The 20,450-nt window shown below is 28.4% G+C and overlaps 2 protein-coding genes and 1 long non-coding RNA gene across 6 annotated transcripts; 1 reads left to right on the forward strand and 2 right to left on the reverse strand.

Annotated features, from left to right (window-relative positions):
- Positions 1-3,079: 3,079 nt before the first annotated feature.
- LOC149060339 (7SK snRNA methylphosphate capping enzyme-like) lies at positions 3,080-7,531 on the reverse strand. 4 transcript variants are annotated; one of them, XM_089230828.1, is made up of 5 exons: positions 7,237-7,530; positions 4,475-4,745; positions 3,868-4,276; positions 3,579-3,797; positions 3,080-3,504 (listed from the first exon to the last, which is right to left on the reverse strand). In XM_089230828.1, exons 3-5 carry the CDS (start codon positions 4,213-4,215, stop codon positions 3,319-3,321), a joined length of 753 nt encoding a protein of 250 aa, XP_089086954.1. In that variant the 5' UTR covers positions 4,216-4,276; positions 4,475-4,745; positions 7,237-7,530; the 3' UTR covers positions 3,080-3,318. The 4 variants fall into 4 exon arrangements, with proteins under 4 accessions (XP_089086954.1, XP_089086956.1, XP_089086949.1 ...); XM_089230830.1 differs by lacking the exon at positions 7,237-7,530 and adding an exon at positions 4,876-5,008; XM_089230823.1 differs by lacking the exon at positions 4,475-4,745 and having other exon boundaries at positions 7,237-7,531.
- Positions 7,532-9,754: 2,223 nt separating this feature from the next.
- LOC107165029 (7SK snRNA methylphosphate capping enzyme-like) lies at positions 9,755-19,185 on the reverse strand. Its single transcript, XM_089230816.1, has 7 exons — positions 18,899-19,185; positions 13,536-13,817; positions 13,209-13,460; positions 12,102-12,608; positions 10,554-10,968; positions 10,269-10,487; positions 9,755-10,199 (listed from the first exon to the last, which is right to left on the reverse strand). The coding sequence occupies exons 1-7, from the start codon at positions 18,901-18,903 to the stop codon at positions 9,972-9,974; spliced, it is 1,908 nt and encodes a 635-aa protein (XP_089086942.1). The 5' UTR covers positions 18,904-19,185; the 3' UTR covers positions 9,755-9,971.
- Positions 12,320-16,981, forward strand: LOC149060340 (uncharacterized). Its single transcript, XR_016192473.1, has 2 exons — positions 12,320-12,516; positions 16,821-16,981. It is a non-coding gene; the product is annotated as an uncharacterized LOC149060340 (long non-coding RNA).
- Positions 19,186-20,450: the final 1,265 nt, after the last annotated feature.

Consider the following 20,450-nt stretch of genomic DNA (forward strand, 5'->3'; position numbering starts at 1 on the left):
AGATTTAAATTTTTATGAAATCGCGTAATGATAACGATTTTTCCTCAAACCAGGTATTCGTATATATAAGGTATTATGAATTATGATAACTACACTAATTGATTAATCTAGCCATATGCAAAATGCGTCTTAATTGAAAAATGAAATATTTGTTTCAAAATAGAATATATGACAACATTTAAATATAATTTATCCTAGACTGACAAATCATCTCCGTTCAGAATCGTTTTTCGTATACAATGATACCTATCATTGCATTCAAATTTAATCCCATCCATTACAGTAACCTACAGTACAGCAGAGCGACATCCACGACTTACCCGCTTTTTTTTTTTAGAGTTACACGAAAAATCAAAATGTTCATATTCTTGAATAACGTAAATATTATCTTTAATGAACTTTAATACTATGATGGCTATTTTTTAATACCAATTGCTTTTAGATTCTGAGCAGAGCGAAGAATGTATTGATTTTACCATGTGTGGTTTTTTTTTTTGTGTCTGTCATCATGTTTTAGGACAGTAAAAGTGCTTCGATTTTCGACTTCAGTGCCTGGTTCGATCAGAAAGTGAATCTATTTGGTATTTTAGGGGGGGGGGGGTCGAAAGAACAAATTCTCAATATTTTTCTAAATAATCGGAATAAACAAACTAAAAATTAAGGAAAAAACGTGAAATTTTACGCACAATCAGTTTTCAACTTTTTGGTTTTTGATGTAACTTTAAAACAAATTACCATAGATACATGAAATTTTCACCGAATGTTTATACAAGTATATTCTATCCACCATGAAATTTTCAAAAAATGTCGACTTAAGTTGAACTATTTATAGGCATATGCAATTTTCGATCATTATTATTTATTAAAATTAATATCGATAAAAATGTATTTTTTGATAGAGAAGCTTGAAAATTTAATTCAAGACACTTAAACACATTGTTACAACAGCAGTTGAAAAATATTAAAAATGCATAGGCACGATAAGCATTTAAAGTTCAAATTTTGACTAAATACGTAAAAATTACGGCAATATTCAAATTATCTTTCTTACATAAAAATTCATAAAAGTTTTTCTTTTTGAATCTAAGATTTGAAAATTTAATACAATTATCCTAGCATATTTGTACAATAGCAGTTAAAAAATAAAAGACATTAATAATCACAATTTTTTTTTATAAGCATTCAAAGTTTGAATTTCGACAACATACGTAAAAATCACGAACATTCGCAAATTATTTTATGCTGTATATTATAATATACTTTATACATTCACACATATACTGTATATATAAGTACAGTATGTAGTATACTAGTATGCATACCCAGACAAAAATATTAGTTCTAAAAATGTAAATGTTTAATATACTATTAAAATTAATCAATTTGTCTAAATACTGTCTCTAAATAAATTTAAATATCATTTTAATTTATAAAAAAAAAAAATGTTTATTTTAAAAGTCGAATACAAAGCAAAATAATGATCAAAAATAAAACCAAGATAGATGTCATACCCGCAAAAATATTATCATCTTTAATTTTTGTAATAGATACTCTAAGATTACTCAAACACCATAAACAATGATTTTAGATGACGGCATTTCATCTATGTTGGTCAGAAACAGTGGTTGAATTGTGGGAGGATCCAGGGCGACTGAGCTACTCTTATTAAGAGGAAATAGTTAGGCAATATGCAATCTTGTTGCCATGGACCACGGCATTTGTGTTGGTCGCAAATGATGAATAGTGTGAGTATGATTGCGGTTACCGGCTATCCTCGCACGCGCTGCACATCCACACGTCATGTCCACGGCACCGTCGATCAAAAATTTAAAGGGTGGATTTTCAATCAAAATACACGATTTACATGAAAAACTCTCATGTATCGTAGATACCATATCATTGAGTATAATAAGAGATATTATTAAATTAATGGTAATATGTAACAGTTTTAGTTGAATTTAATGCTTGATATAATCCTCATTTATTTTGTTAATGAAATTCAAGTTCATAGGTTAATAGTATTGAAATAAATTGGACAGTGTGAACGTGGACCGGTGGACTGGTCACTAATCTAATAGTATGGTTTGCTATAACTATATTATTATGATGTGTTTCTGAATGCACAATGTTTCAATGGTTAAAATAATCTCAGGAAGACACAGGTCAATGATCTGGTAACTATTTTCTTATTTTCTGATACTTGTATAGGATTTCATAAATTTATCAACATCAGTTAGGACGAATACTATAACTTACTTACCAGCTATCTATGCTAGCTATTAGTTTGTGGTAAAGCAATGTGTGTCAGACAGTTAACAATATATCTATTGCAAAAATAATTATGATTAAAATTACAATTATATATTAAAAATTACAGTTAAAATGTAGCAAATTATAATAGTGTATAATAGTTTTGGGAGTTGCATATTACTCTATAATATGCTCTTGAAGTTATAGCAGACAGAGCTAAAAATCCAAGCTATGCAATGGCAAGTTTAAAATGGGTATTCTATGTATTTTAATAATAATATAGAATATAAAACTCAATATTATTTAACGCAAATATTTATTGTTATCTTTGCAGTCAACTATTTATTTAACAACAATAAATTGAGTGATGCATATTTATAATTTCTATCATGCTAATATTTTTATGCACATACTATCTGTCTAATATAAGTTTTTAACTGATTTTTCAAATAAAAAAGATGTTAAAATGACAAAACTGTTATCCATAATATTTTTAATTTATTTTTCTATACTTCACATTTATTTTAATTAAACTTAGAAACAACTTTAAATGATTTTTAAATTTTTAAAATTTTGAATTTTAATGAATAATACATAATGTACAATCATAAAATATATTACTAATATAGTATTATAGTAACGAAGTACCAATATAGAGTATATTACTCATACATTTAAAAACATTAATTTTAACAATTTTCCATAATTCATCAATTTATTTGTTAAAGTAATTTTTCTACTAAAATGATTTCATGAACTTTTTTCAATTTTTTTAATTTTTTCAGAAAGATAATGAGCCCTACTGAAAGATTCATAAATATAACGCCAATTAAAAAAAAATAAACAACAATTTATATAATAATATGTAAATATGGTATATAATATAATATACTCATGATCCAATTGCTAATTACAAAGCTACAAACATTAACATAAATATTTAAGACTTCATTCATTAAAAAATTACATGAGTATTTCAATACTATATTTATGATTTTTAGGTTTTACTGAGTTGAAATATTATACAAATTAGTTTGTTTCTAGTAACCACGGACTAAGATTCAATTCTTAGCCCTTGCTAGTCACTGATATGTTAGGTTTTTTATACAACTTAAGTGGACGCTGAAACCCTTTAGATGGATTATGAGGCATTGAAAGCGTTTCACAGTTGGAAAAACCAACTTCGTTCAACAGATAGTCAGTAAACATTGGAGGTTTCAGTAGAATGTTTTTGTAATTTTGACTAATGGTTTCCTAAAATTATAAATCAAACAATTGATTAATATTTTATTATTTATTAACATTATAAACAATATCATTATATTTACCGTCAATGTTTTCCTACGACTGTAAGATTTCCATGGCTGAGGTTCTACTACAAGTGTCCCACCAGGTCGCAACTGTGCAAACATACGTTTAAATGCACGTTTCAAACCGTCATCACCCCAGTTCAAGTGAAGCCATTTGGTAATGCTTAAACAAAGAATAATGTCGAACTTACACGTTTCCAATGAAAGTAAAATATCGGATTCTAAAACATAGTTTCCCTGAAACATATGTGTTAGTTATAAATCTAAATTTTTGAAATCACCAAACATAATATTATATTTAACTAACCTGCACAAAAGAGACATTGTGGGGAAACCTTTCGGATAATGTCAAACCAACTGATTTAATAGGACGATACTGCATAGGTAATGATTTGTTTAAATTATCACAGTTTAGATCATTACTATTACTTAAAGCAGAATCTTTAAAGTGATGGTTTGATGTCGGGTGTGAGGAAGAAGATGGAGCTGAATCGTTAATGTAATACTGTACATTTTTGCGTGCAATATTTATTAATTTACGGTCAATATCCATTCCTACAACTGACTTTGCACCAAAATCTCTAGCAACGCTGAAAGTAATATGACCAATATTACAGCCAATGTCCAACACGTCCTTGTCAAGAAATAAATTCATACGTTCAGCTAATACTTTCAATCTATTGTCTTCATCATCTGGATTACGATAACCATAATATCTACAACATAAATATAAATAAGTATATAAGTCACATGTCTATATTCAAACAATTTTTTCAAATTTAAAATCAAGGTTAGGAAAATACAAATAATTTTAAGAAGTGACATAGGTATTTATTTGAAATAATAATTAAGTATGTAGACCAGTTATTATAAATTAAAACAGAACATTGAACTTCAATACAATTATGTCTCACCATGATCATTTTACCACATACATTCAGATTGAACAATGTTTAAAAATTCAATAGCAGTGGAATTCTCAACGGTTTTAGATTTTCAGCAGAGCAATGAATGTATCAATTTTAATTTTTTTTAACGATGATTTGTTATTTTGTATAAGTATACACGAAAAGTAATAGAAATAATGCTTCAATTTTTAACTTAAGTATCTTTCTGGTGAGAATGTGATCCTAGTTTGAACTTTTGAGCTGTCGAAACGGAAAATTCACAGTTGTTTTCAAGACTCTGGATAAACAAACAATAATTAAAAGAAAACCATTTTTACGTAAAACCAGTATCAATACAATCGATTTTATTTTTTCTTGGTGTAGTAAAAAAAATAAATACTGTTAAAGGAATTATACTGAATATTTACATTGGCATTTATCTATTTTCCATAACATTTCAAAAACATTTTCATAGCCATAAGAAATTTTTGATTTTTAAAGGTTTTTTCTTAAAAATCATTGTTGCATGGTCATAAAACTTGAAAATTTAAAACAAAATTCCTCATAAGTTGTAATAATAGCAGGTTAAAAAATTTCTTTCATAAGCATTAATTGAAGTTCAAATTTTAACAAAATATACCAAAGTCAAAAACATTATTTGGAAATTATTTTGTGGTTAAAAAAATAATTTATTATCGATATGACCTTGTATATTGAACGGACAAATGCAACTGATTATTTGATATATTATCATTTTTAAAAGTATTTAGCATCTATCAGCATTGCCATTTAAATATTTTTGTCAAGGTTGAAAATTAAAGTTTTATGAAAAAAAAATATATTTCACTGAAAATGTAATGAATTACCTATATTTTGTTGATTGAAGAAGTAATAAGTGAAATTATGTATTTTATTACGACGTAGAACAATGCTGAATAAGGTAAAATATTACATACATTTTTTTACTTTTATGAGTACTACAATCAGGGGTGGATTAGTAGGGCAGGTAGGTGACCATAACCACTTAGAGTCTCAAAAAATGTTATGTTTGGCCTCAAACATTTTTTTTTTTTTTTTAATGCCACATCGTAATCGTCACTGATGGTCAAAAACAAAGGACACAACACAATTTACAAAAATAAAACAGTTGGAATCATGTAATAAGCATTTCGATACATATGGTATCGTAAAATTTTATTCTTATCTATATTTTATTATTGAATTTCTATAATAGTTCAACCAATATTATCAATTATGAATATTCTCCAAATTCATTGTATTTACTATTTTCTACTGTGAAGTTTATTACTATTCTAAATTCTGATCATTTCAAAATTAGTTTATGACACAATGATGTGTTTGTATACCCAAAACTCAAAATTATACAATTAAATACTTATTTTTTTTCCTAGGATAGTTCTATATAGATATCTTTTTAAGAATATTTTATTTTTCTTAATATTTGTAATTGTAACCATTCACATCCGCATTTTTTTTTTTTAATGTTAAATGTTAATAAAAAAATGTTTGCATGTTATTTTTGTTATTTTTGTAAAATGTTAGGCACTCCGCTAAAATTGAAGATTTTAAAGAAAATGATCACATTTTAATTGTTCAATGGTTTAGTAAAATATATTTTTTTATCAAAATCTGTAGGTAAACTTTAAATCTATGAGTCCGTGACTTCCCTTATAAATTAACAATTAGTATAAATAATATTAAATTAAGCAAGTTTTATATTAATTTTATAATATTATCATTGTGACATGTGTTACTTGTTTGCTAGTTTGAAAAACTTATACCAGCCTGGCTTTCAGGACCTCGGTCTACAATGTTACAACAGTAAAAATACTTAATTATGACATTAATAACCACTCTATATTTCATTCAGCATTCACTAAATCATAGGTGTAACTTTGACTCTTTTTATGAGTGAGCAAAAATAATTTTTGTGAATCTCACTACATTCATTTACTATTATATTTAGCTATATATGTGTTACAAATCAACTTAATATCATGTGTGAGTGTGTTACGCGTCTCACTGCCTCAGAACAGCCTGCAATTGACCAATAGTATAGTTCAGTTGGTGAGCAATGCCCTCATAAATTTTTGGTCATGGGGGCAGTTGCCCGCATTCACCCGCCAAGATACGCCTATGCATTGAATATACAATGTTTAATTAATCTTCAACAAGAGCTTTTAACATCTGCGGAGTTAAATTATATACTATGTACATAATATGCACTGCAAAAATGTTGAAGTTACGAGTTGTAGATAGTGAGATTTTTATAATAACTAGTATTAAGTATTAACAATCATTTGTAGAAAAAATGTATTTGAAGGAACTGAACTATACACTAGTTTATATAAAAAAAACTAAAATAATTATTTTTACAAACATAGTTAAAATTTGAGAGCAAAACACATTTTTTTAAATGAATTATGTTAAGATGATCAACAATTGGAAAATTTGTATTTACCTATTCAAAGAGTATAATAATTGAACCAAAATATATTCTTAACTCTCATTAATTATAACAAATACAATTATACTAGTCTAAAACAATTCATAATAGTATAATGTCGTCAACGTAACATTATATTAGTTTATCTAGAATTTAGATCATACCCAGAAATTCATTGAAAGATCATTGACATTCCTTTGATTCATTTTAAACGATTTAAAGAGTTTTTTCTCTGTTTAGGCATCTTTTTTTTAACCTCGTTAAAATGTATGGTGAAATAAAGTAAATCATTTTCGGATAAGCCAATAACATTTAATCTTACCTGCAATAATTTCCATATTGAAACAATCCATTTTTTTCTTTACCTTTTAGTTTAGGCATAACAACTGGACTATGCAAAATATGTGTAGGACAGACGGCTGATAAATTTAAGGCACAAACTAATAACTATGATCTTGGTTTGCGATTTGGGTAATGTTAAAATGTTGAATGTTAATCACTGTAACAACAACAACATAATACTACGGTAAGTCGGGGTAAGTATAGTATCTAATCAAATCTATTGAAATCCAATAGCATTACTATTTACTACTTTAGATTTTTAAGATTTTCTCGATATTATCAAAACGATAAACAAAATTTTTCCCACCAAAAGTTTGTTATCATTTTATCAAATATTGATAAAAATGACAATAAACAAGTTTTTGCGTGGAGAACCTAGAGCGAATGGTTAACTAAAAATCGTGAATAAAAATCATTTTGCAGATAATTTCGGTAGGTCAAAACTCAAAAGTAGGTATTAACTGTTAAAAGTTTAAAACTAAAATGTTTCTACCCAGTATCCATATTACTGAACGACTTTCTCGACGGTTTAGTTATATTAAAATCATGGCTAAATAAACTGGTATGTTCTCAACTTGGATAAAATATCATGCAGTCGGCGCAGCCAGTATTTATTATGGAATAAAAATCTTTTAGTTATTTATTCCATGTGATATGACGTAGCCTGTCTGCTTTTTGTGGTGGACACTGGACACTTGCTACTAATTCGCTAGACTAAACCGGTGCCGGAAAAAAAGTCCACTGAAAAAATGTATCCGGAAAAAAACAAATTTACTAACACTCAATTCACTAATTACGTTTTACATGTTAAATTATTCATATCTTATACCGCCATCATGATTTATTATAAATTACAAAAATTTCACATTACAAATTTAATTATACTCAATTTTCTAGTTACGGTAAATGTTACATTAAAAAATCAATATTATCTTATATGTTATACCTACTGGTATCATTAAATATTATAAATTAAAAGTATTACACACGGATTTAATTACACTCAATTTTCTATTTGACTATTTGACAGTGATCGTCAAGTCATTGATTAAGTATACTTAATCAATGGTCAAGTGAACCTACCATAATACTATATTAATTTAAATTTTGGCGCGCATTCTCGCATAATGTGGACAGTGAGGTAGCATACATGCGCAGAACGAAGTTGAGAACATACCAGTGTATTTAGTCATGATTAATATATTATCTTCGTCAGTTTCAGTTAAGAAGACTCAAGACTGTATACAACTATTTGTTGTTTGTTGGTCTCCGTCTCACAAGTGTCAAGTACTTAACATAGCAAATTTACGCTCAGCAAATTACGTTTAGATCCGTTACTTTACAAATTAAAGTGATTCGACTTATGATGAAACTTAATGGAAAGAACATTATCTGTGTTTGTTTGTAGGTTTTGTATGATAGTTCAATGTTGTTACAAATTATGCGTTTATAAAAAAGTGTAAATTAAAAATCCGCATAACTCACTTAAAAACTAAGTTATTGTAAAAAACTCACTTAAAAATACAGATAAAGTTCTTTCCATCAAGTTTAATAATCGGTTAGTTTTATCTAATTTTTAAACTAATGGAATTAAACGTGATCTACTAAGCGTAAATTTGATATGCTACCTTACCTATCCACTAGTAAGATGGAAACAACAAATATGTGTGTAGCGTCCTCTTAAGTGTTTTTGGTGCACTTGATAATAAACTTTAATTTTGGCTATTGAATGAACTTCATAATATTCCATATTACAAGTGTGTATCAGTGTTTCACTTAAACCTGTCTGCAACTGTTTGTGTTAATTACCTGCGCTCAAACACACCCAAGGTAATGAATGTTTTACATTAAAATTTTCTCATATACTTCTGTAATTATAAATACTAATAAATATGTCTGTATCAACTACATATTATTTTATTCATAAGTTGTGTGATTTTCAGAAGCTTATATTTTTGGTTCCACACTTTTGTATTCATATGTGACAAACCAATGTATTAAGCTAAAACATTTAAGGGTGTTGTCTTTTATTTAACTGTAGTCAGTCAATATAAATATTAAACTAAAATAAATAATTATTATTTAAACTAACTTAATTTTGTTTATACATTTTTTCATACTAAAAATAGTGCTGTAAAATTGAATATTTTTTCTAGTGTAGGTACTTTTAAACTGTAATAAAATTAAAACGTGTGCATTATACATAACATGAATACATGACTGATGGTTGTTTAAAAATAGTCATTATTATGTGATTATATTAATTCAAAGAATTAGTTCTTAAATCATAAATCATATCAGATTAAAATATTGAATGATGGTCATCTTAATAACACGTATCAATAAAACCAAATAGCAGTATGATATCGTTGTAATTTTTATAAGTTAACTATATAAATAATTTTTTATAATAGTATAATAATATTATATTATAAGAAATAATCTGTATAAATTTATACAAAACAACAGAAAAAATAAAATAAAGTATAGTCAATACATTTTCAACAATAAAAAAATATTTATTCATCTCACAAATAGTACAATGAATAGAATTTGTATTATGCATTACCTATTATGAGAAATAAAAAATATTAAATAACAATTTGGTAATAAAGTCAATAACGTGGTCCAGTTTCTAAATTACAGTGCTAAAAACATAAATATTTTATACTTAAATTGTCTTAAATAAGTTCAATGATTATTTAAATACCATGTTTATGATTTTTGGGTTTCATTTGGTTGAACTATCGTACACTTTGGTTTATTTCTAGTTATTAATATTTTAGGTTTTCTATATAACTTGAGTGGACGCTGAAATCCTTTAGATGGATTATAAGGCATAGTAAGGGTTTCACAGTTGGCAAAACCAACTTCGTTCAACAGATAGTCTGTAAACATTGGAGGTTTCAACAGAATGTTTTTGTAATTTCTCCAAATGGTTTCCTAAAATTATACATTAAACAAAATCAGTAAAGATTCTATTAATATTATTAACATCATCATCACATTTACCGTCAATGTTTTCCTGCGACTGTAAGATTTCCACGGCTGAGGCTCCACCACAAGTATTCCACCGGGTCGCAATTGGGCAAACATACGTTTAAATGCTCGTTTCAAACCATCATCGCCCCAGTTCAAGTGAAGCCATTTGGTAATACTTAAACAAAGAATAACGTCGAACTTACACGTTTCCAATGAAAGTAAAAAATCAGATTCTAATACATAATTTCCCTGAAACATTGATTTTGTGAAAAACTTGGATTTGTGAAATTACTACTCATTTTTTGTTTAACTAACCTGTACAAAAGAGACGTTGTAAGGAAATCTTCCAGATAGTGTTAAACCAGCTAAATTAATTGGACCATATAACATAGGTAATGATATAGGAAATGATTCAATTATATCACAGTCTGGATCATTACTGTTTCTTGAAGCAAAATCTTTAAAATGGTAATTTGAAGATAGATGTGAGGAAGTCTGTGCTGTATCATTAATGTAATACTGTACATTTTTGCGTGCAATATTTATTAGTTTACGGTCAATATCCATTCCTACGACAGACTTTGCACCAAAATCTCTGGCAACACTGAAAGTAACATGACCAATATTGCAGCCAATGTCCAACACGTCCTTGCCATAAAATAAATCCATACGTTCACCTAAGACTTTCAGTCTATTATCTTCATCATCTGGATTACGATAACCATAATATCTAAAACATAAAACATTTGGTTTAAAAACAATAAGTTTGACAAATATATACACAACATAAATGTAAATAAACATTTATTTGCATCAAAATATATAATTTTTTTTTGTAAATATGCCCGTAAATATGTATGTTTGAAATTATATTTATGTAGATTGATAATAATTTTAAACTAAAACAGTATTTGATTGATTAATGCTTTCATATTTATTTCTATTCAAGATTTACTGAAATTTTTAGTCAAACTATTACTTCCATAATATATTAACCAATAATTATAAAAAAAAAATCTTAGATACAGTAAATCATTGATTTACACAATCTAATGTGTTCAATTATTTATTTTGTAAAGATGTGAATCAACGCTCAATAAGGTAAAATATTACAATGTATATAATATACACCTTAGTAGATAACAGTGTTACAATGGTAAAAATACTTCATAACGAGGTTAATTTTCACTCAGAATTAATGAAATATACAATTTTGAATTGATGTCAAATAATAATGTAACATGTTCTTTTTATAATAAAGAATGTTATTTTAATTCTTCTAGGTAAAGATATTATTGTGATAATTAATATTAAGTTTAAATGATCCGACATAAAAATAAAAATGAGTTAGGAGGAACTAAACTATACACTATTTTTATATAAGAATGACTAAAATAATATTTTTAAAAGATAGATGCTTATCAATGTTATATAAGTCTTATGTATTGTTCAAATTGTAAATATTGTATTTATTAAAAGGGCATAATAATTAAAACAAAACAAATTATCAACTCTCATAAATTATAATAACTGCAATTATTATACTTGTCAAAAAAAAATCCATAATTATATAAAATAGTATATTTTATATGATAGCAATAATAATTATCATAATATCAGTTTATACTTGGAACTAAACAATGTAAACAAAGAACAATTTAGTTCCCATGTAGTGGTGCCACAAAAAAGAAGTTTATGTAGAATCTAGATCATACCCAGCTATTTATTGAAAGGTACAGTCCTTACTCCTTTGATCCATTTAAAGTGTTTAAAGAGTGTTTCCGATTGGATTTCTAACTACGTTAAAATACATGGTGTATAGGGTAAATCATTTTCGGATTTTCCAATAACATTTAGTCTTACCTCGTATAATTTCCATATTTAAACAATGCATTTTTTTCTTTGAACTTTTTATTAACCTTTTGTTTTGGTTTAGCTGTCATAACAACGACCTGCTGATGTACGTTGTGTTTCTCCGACAATGAGGGCTGCATAACAACCGGACTTACTACACATCTTTTGGACTTAACTTTTTCGCGCTGCTCTTGTGTTTTCTTACCGTCTTCAACTTTTTTTTCAGGCAATGGTGACAGTGTTTTGCATGGCTCGGGTATCTTTTCAACAACCACTTCAACAGGATCTTTTGGAATTGGAATATTATATTCATCTAATGACTGAACTAGAACTTCTTGCACTAATATATCTATGATAGTTTCTATGACTTCAATTATTTCACATGATACTTTATTATTCTCGGACTTGGACATACAGGTTTCAGGTAATTCAGTTTTTAATTTTTTATTAGGTGGCGAAGAAGTAATGTCTTCTTCTAATTGTCTTTTCATTTCATTATTACATGCTGGTTTATGACTAAATAAAAAAAATAAAAAATTGCTATTAATAAATAATAGTAAGAATAATATAGGTTTAGACAATATTGCTGAGATTAATTTTAAATAGTGATGTAATATAAAATATTATGACAAAATATTTAAGTGGGTCATTTATTACTAATTATAAAATATAAATATTTTCTTAATTTTAAATCACAAAAAGATACTAAATGAAAATACTTTTAAATTTATATTTTAATAATTAATAATAATATGATATATGAGTAGTTTTATAGTCACTGATTTCTATATAGAAGTCTGCAAATAATATGGATGTGGATGAAGTATATAATGTATATAAAATGATAATCTTTATTATAGGACAATTGTTCTGCTGATTATTTTCCAAATAAAAATAAGTACAGAACAACTCAGACTCAATGTGTAAAATAAATTATTATTTATCAGCCTTATGTATATTTTATTTATATAGTACAAAATGTAGTTATACTATTATTTTAAGTTAAAGTTGAAAGGGGGCCAACTAAGAGAATGGTGTCCTAGGGCTCAATTGATCCTTAATCAAGGCTTGACCACAACTCATTTTAATTCAATTTTATAACTAGCTTACACTTACTCTTTTTCTGTGGTGTTCTCAGTAATTAAACCAGTATCAGATTTTGACAGTGGTATTAAAGATTTACATTTTTGAGGAGTTTTCGGTTTTAATGAATCTATGCCAGAACATTCAATAGCTGTGGCTTTAACACATTTACTAAGTTCCAATGGATCAGATAAATTCCGAGGAATTAAAACATTTACTTGATCTTTTTTAATGTTCTCTGTATTTGAGTGTAATGGAGATGATTTCGGAGTTTTATTCATTGCCCTAAAATTTAAAAATTATGCATTAACAAAATTTAAAATAAATAACAGTATACAATATGTCTATATTTTAATTTACTTATTAATATCTTCATTCTGAAGACTATTTAAATTGAGAGGATCAGACATGCTACCACCGAGCAAAAACTTTTTAGGTGGTATTATATTTTGACCTTCTTTTTTTTTTTTCTTTGGCGATGAGCTTATAAGAATTGATGTGCTGACGCATCGTTTTCTTGAGTGTAGATTAATTTGTTCATCACAATACTGCAAATTTGTACAAACTGTATTAAAATCTTGATTGTCATGTGGGTTTTCAATTTTTTCATTCTCAACTTCAGTTTTAGTCGCCATTATAAGCCTAAAATCAAAAAATAATTGTACTGTTAAAAAATGTATGTATCACACTAAAACAATAACTATAATTAATTAATTCAGTTAAAAAAGAAAATAGTATTAATTATTATTTAGTATTCGTTTCTTTTCAAATAAGATAGGTAAAATACAAATGTACATATTACAAGACTGAAAACTTAGATTCAACAAAGGAATTATTGACATATTACAAATTTTATTATGACAATAATAATACATTAACATATTATAAGATATGATATGTAATTGGTAGTTGTAATAAATAGATTAAAGCGAGTCAAAATATTTTGATTAATAAAATCATTCCATGTATAGAAAATGATAATATAGACATTTAATAAAAATATAATAATAATAAATAATAAAAAAAAATAAAAATATAATAATCTACTGTGGTTGATAGTTTTTAAATTACAACAAATCAGAAAATCATTCTATGAAATATCCGGCGATATCAAAAAATATTGTTGTAAAAAATTTGAAGTTCAAATGTGCACATTTTTGTTTTAAGTAGGAAAATTGATGAGGTATTTTGTATTGTATTTTAAAACTTAGATTTATCTATAAAATTCTTTATGAATTTCTATCTAAATAATTCGCAAATTTTTGTAATTTACATAAACACCCATAAAAAATTATTTTGGATTAATGTTTAATTTTTTTTTTAATTTCCACTAACAACAACTTATAAGGATTCTTGAATTAAATTTTCGAATTTCTTGGACGAATGAAATTTTTATCTCTACTTGTCTGTTATCGGGCGCAAGTACACCATATAAAATTTATCTCCCTGCCACTTGTTTATTGATAATAGTTAAACGAGACCTAATAAAAATCAACATTTTCTTATGCTTATATATAGCTTAAAAAGAATCAGAATATTTTGATAAAATTTCACGGTGTATAGAATAAGCTAAAATGAACACTATAAAAATGTCATGTGTATGGGGTAATTTTTTATGTTACACCAAAAATCAAAATCGATTTTATCGTAAACCAGCATTGCATAAAAATCTGTTTTCCTTGATAATTTTTTTTTTGTGTTAACTAACACTTTTGAAACTTATGGAAATTTTAAATTTTAACATGAAATTTTTACTCTTGACTGCCCGAGTACCAATAAGATCTAGTTTAATACCATAAAAGATGCTGAAATAGAAAATCTAAGTATTTTTACTTGCCCAAAAGGTGATTATAACACACAAAAAAAAAGACACATCGTTGTAAAATGACTAAAATCAATAGCTCTGCTTACAATCGAAAATATAATATATTTTAAAGTTTATTCCTATATAAATGTATAATAATACTACTGAATAGATAGTCACGATGTTTTGAATGCTCAAGTATCAATATTATACACAAGTCAAAGTCGTGAATTTCAATGAATTAATGTTTTTTATATGTACATAAATGTCCAAGATATTGACAAAATCAGCTTAAACATTTGTGTTTACTTATTTATTATATAGGTCATAAGAACATAACGTTGTTTTTCTAAATTGTACAAAAATACATTTTCATCTTTATATCAAATCACTTGTATAATTTGATACGTATCTAACCTTAGGTTTTATCTTTACAAATTATTAATCGTAACTTTATTGTTATTTGTATCAAATCGTAATTTGTGTGAACACATTCACTTAAGTGAGAGTAATACGTAAGTCTCGTGAGTATGGCAGTATGACACTATAGCATAATACACTATTCATTTGATGTGCGCGAACCGCTATACACTCCACCTCTCAGTTTATATTCATAATAGAATAACTACATTTAAATCATGAATAGAAGGTAATTTATTAAACGTCATTTAGCATTTTTATTATGTCAAGAACATTATCATATTTAATAATTCATTTTTATAGGTATTTAAAAAAAAAAACAAATTTGTTGGTTTTCGAGATCATTGTTTGATAAATAAAATAAAAATAAAAATACGATAACGATAACGTCATAATGATTATGTACCTACCAATCTACCTAAATAAACATATTTAATAAATAATTTCGTTACCAGTTATGTCGCAAAAAAATATTAGCAAATCAATCTACACTCACACAATACCATTTTTAAATAAATTTTATTTGTTACGTTCATTTAAAAATAATCAATAAAATTGCCTATTTAGAACCCCTTAAAAAAGGTGTACTCATATGTTGTACACTTGTATACTCGTACTAGAATATCCATGAAAACATATTTTATTATCTCTATCCAACATACATGAGCAATAGCAAAACGACTTTTCGCATTTTAGATTCTGAATGTAATGTAATTTAAAAAAATAGTTTAAGTAGAAATTCACACTCATTTTTTTATGAGCGTCTGAAATTTAAATTTGTACGACTTCGTTGAATAATCACTAGATTTCTCGTAAAAATAATAATTTTCTTAATCTGTTGTGATTAAAATATGAATAACGATACATAATTCAAATTTTCATTGACTGTTTATATTAGCATTTTCTATGCATGGTATAATTTGAAAAATATTTTGAATTAAAATGCAAGAAAATAGTAATAATTGAACGGATATCAACACAAATTTTGTATTCATTAGCAGATTTATGCGTTATTTTTATACTTTATGTTAAATAGTTTAAGTAAACTAAAAAAAAAAGGAATGATAAATATTAGCTTTGATAAAGAAAATTGAAGTCAAAAAATAAAAAACGAAAATTTGAGGGACAATAAAATCAATACATGTAGTTTATATTTACTGAAAACATGTAAATGGTATAGTTGTATAAATAACTGTTTGATTTTATTGGTATAAATAAAGTTTAAAACAATTAAAATGGCTGAATGCCAAAATTAGTGGCAAACTGAAACGTAAAGAACTTGGGAGGTATCTTGCGAAGCTATGGACTGTGGCTAATCTTAAAAAACTAATTTTATTCAGTTTGGATAAATTCAAATCAAACATTATATTAATAAATACTAAATGATCAACGTAACTAATTTGTATGATTATTATTTACAGAAAGGCTGGTAATATTGTCATGCATTTTGTTAAAATGTTTTATGTATTCTGGACGGCAAATGTTCAAATATAATATATGTATCCAATTTATAAAACTGTTCAATTAATCACTGTAATATATAGGTACTTACAAGTTGTGGAAATAAAAAAAAACACTTAAATTGGGTATTAAAGTTTTTTTTGGTTCTTTTTTTTTATTTAAAATAATGATATTTACAATCTGTGTTTAACATCACAATAAGTAAATTGGATAATTTATGTACATGTTTAACTGGAATGACATGATAGGTATTAAAGTTATAAAAAATATTGTGATTATGATATCTCATAACCTTTTTGAGTCTTACACAATCGGGTACCAATTTGGATGCATGCCCACATAAAATATTAAACATATTAATAGTGACTAAAATACTATAATAACATACCTAAACATTAGTTTAAATTTGTTTATGGTAAGATTTTCAGTTGAAAGACATCAATTAATGGATTGAATAAAGTTGTAAGTATATATCAATTATTAACTATTAAAATAGATAAGTAATTTAAATGTATTGTCTAGGTAGTTGTTACATTAATAAATAAGTAATCCATTACAACATATTATTCTATAAAGTATTATTATTCATTAATTGGTAGGTATCTATGTAGTGGAATGTTTTTAAATGTAATCTTAAAGACAGGTATTGGCAAAAATGTATTCATTAATAAATATGTTCATGGATTTTTATGTTAATAGGTATCCATGGAGTTCTTTTTTATGTAAAAAAAAGTTTCAAACCTTCTTAAAGAGAAAATAATAAAAATATGATGTGCTGTGTTAAGTAATTAATATTATTAAGAGAGAACCAATTAATTTAGTACATTCTAAATTCTAGGCATGTGTTAAAATTTAAAAGGAATAATAAATTATTTTTACGAATTTCTGAATATCTATTTACTCATCACACAAAATTACAAAACTGGTACTTTTTCCATATTATAATGAATAAGAACACAGTTCCAACAAAACAAAACTCGTCTTAAGACCAATTGCAAGTACCTAGCTATTCGATTTCGGAATTCCGGTCCCCCACAACGAATGTAAAATTTCGTTTAAAACGAATTCTCGGAACATCAAACACCTAGGCGGTTCAGCGGTTGCCCACTGCTCCTTGTCACGGGTAAGTGATAATAACACTAGCCAAGCTTTATTGTTTAATGGTCGTAACAATTAAACAATAAAATAACCAATAACAACTAGTAACGATAACGATAAAGTGCGAACTATTGCTAAGCATTGAGACCGGATCCGATCGGTAAGTGTTACCCACCACAAAAAACAACATGATTGAAGTAAAGACGACGACCAGCCTCCGGGCATCGGAATAACGACCTACCGGAAGCCGATGTCCGGAAGACAAACGTTAGTGGTGGTCGAGTGCCTACGAAGGAGAAATTTGGATTTGAAGTAAAGAAAAAAAAGCGCGTGTTCTATAAATTTTTTTTGTCATAATGAACGTTCAAAATGGTCGCCTGATGCCCTAATCGTTAGACGCGGATGGTAAAATCTACGAGAATTTTTTGTTAATGTTCGGAGGGGAATGAAAATGATTCGACGGCGATGCTTGAGAGCAGCACCGACTTCCCCGACCACCAGCTGTTGTAGTAAGTACGACGGCGTCGGAAATAACAATAATAATAATAATAATAATAATAATAATAATAATAATAGTGGTGACTGGTGAGTACGGTGACGGAGCATGAAGGTGAAGGTGAACGCAATACGCGTGACGGATATTAGTCGGCCGTCGGTGTGGTGGTGGTGTGGTGTTGGAGGAGGGTGAGGTGCAAGTATGGTTAATCATTTGCCGCGATAAGCGCGGTAGTGGCGAGTGGCGACGGCGATAGCGATAGTACTGTTGTTTAAAACACAATATTCTTGTGTAGGGAGGAAATGAATGTACAATTTTTTAGCAAAAAATCACATGGGAGGACGCGGCTTCAATACGCGTATAGCAATTATTATTACATGGAATATTTCCACGACAATAATAAATTAATAAATATTAGAAGGACCGTAATATTGTTATACTCACAACATGAATGAGGCTGCGTGGTGCGACGTTGGTGGCGGCGGCGACAACGACGATCAGACGGCGGCGGACGCCATTTTTAGCGTACTACCGTGTTTGAGGTGGTGGGAGGTGTGCTACAGTGGTACGGGGGGGAAGAGCGGTGGCGATGTCGGGAGTCGGGTAGTGGCACAGTGGTGGTGTCTGGTGACGAGTAGCGGCGGTGGGTGATTGCGCACGGCGTTCGTCGGGACGTGTGAATCGGCGTACCGACGAGTTCGGCGGCGAAATGTTTAATAACTGGTGGTCGGCATGAGACGGTATACCGAAGAGTACAATGTGTTGTTCGAAGCTTGCCGCAGTGCTGCCACGGCGGGCGCGGTCCATTACCGTGTGTCTGTCTCGGTTTCTTTTGACCGCCTCGATCGTCGTAGACTCGTAGCGTATTACGATTTTTTTTTTCATTGTTTCTGGTTATTTTTTTATCCTAATCTTCCTGTTGTACGGACTAACAGGCGATACGTATAGTATATAATATACGCGACCGCCTGCAACGAACAGTTTGTCTTTGTACACTGAGCACACGTCCACCGACACAACGTACAATATATTGTATTGCATAGTGCGCACGGTTCGCGGTGCACGACTCGTCACCGCGGGAAATGCTTACGTCGACGACGCACTTTGGCTCACTCAACTTGGGTTACCCGTGCACTTACCAGTCGGAACTCGGGCTTCACCCAAGTGGCGTACTACTTTTGGAGCAGCGTACGGTATAATATTACGGACCGACGAAAGTCACAAACTCTTAACTCGCCAAAACCTTACTAAACCCGTAGGTTTTCGCAAAAAGGCGTGTATATTTAGACCGTTAATTATTAGACTGACGGACAGCTGTTCTCCGGCGTTCGATAACAATCAGTACCTAGGTAAAATAGAATTAATTGCGTTCGTATTGCTGCCGAATGCGTTTACCTTGGAAAACATTCGACGGATTTCTCCTACTCCGTCGTCGTCGTTTTCACATGTCTACCCGCTCACCGACCGAGACCGCGTATTATCGCGTACTGGATATATTTTACCTATATATAGGCCACCGGCGAACTCGCAATAAGTAACGTACGTCGAAATATCGTAACCATGATGTTATGTTGGATTACGATCGAAATTACTGTTTGTTACGATAATTTTATAAATTATTACAATAATGGGTAAGCGGGTTCTAAAACATCGGCAATCAGCCCAGTGTCGATGAAGAAGATCGGAAATTTACAATTTATAATACACCCACTTGCACGCGTGTCGTACACCGGCTAAAATATTATGTTTGACTAAAGTACACGAGTTATTATTATTGGTGTCGTAATAATAATATTGTTATTTTATACAAATCGTAACGCATTTCACGATTCCAATACCATTTTTATTGACACAATGTTATAGTGGAATACTATAGATATTATTATTATTATTAGTAGTAGTAGTAGTAATATTGGTATTGCATCGAGGCGTACTTGAGTTCCTACATACTTAGAATCTACCTAGTTTTGATTGTTTCTCATAAGTTATTACTCTA

Source organism: Diuraphis noxia, unplaced genomic scaffold (genome assembly GCF_037042655.1).
Source record: "Diuraphis noxia isolate RWA-SAM2 unplaced genomic scaffold, SU_Dnox_SAM2 contig0001, whole genome shotgun sequence".
Classification (NCBI taxonomy): Eukaryota; Metazoa; Arthropoda; class Insecta; order Hemiptera; family Aphididae; genus Diuraphis; species Diuraphis noxia.

Coding starts and splice junctions, on each gene's coding strand:
- LOC107165029 (XM_089230816.1), bottom strand. Junction 12,609..13,208: donor GAGAACACCACAGAAAAAGA/GTAAGTGTAAGC, acceptor TTTTTTATTTAG/TCATAAACCAGCATGTAATA. Junction 10,488..10,553: donor ACAACGTCTCTTTTGTACAG/GTTAGTTAAACA, acceptor TCAATGTTTCAG/GGAAATTATGTATTAGAATC.
- LOC149060339 (XM_089230823.1), bottom strand. CDS start 7,295: ATGCCTAAACTAAAAGGTAAAGAAAAAAATGGATTGTTTCAATATGGA. Junction 3,798..3,867: donor ACAATGTCTCTTTTGTGCAG/GTTAGTTAAATA, acceptor CATATGTTTCAG/GGAAACTATGTTTTAGAATC. Junction 3,505..3,578: donor GTCGTAGGAAAACATTGACG/GTAAATATAATG, acceptor TTATAATTTTAG/GAAACCATTAGTCAAAATTA.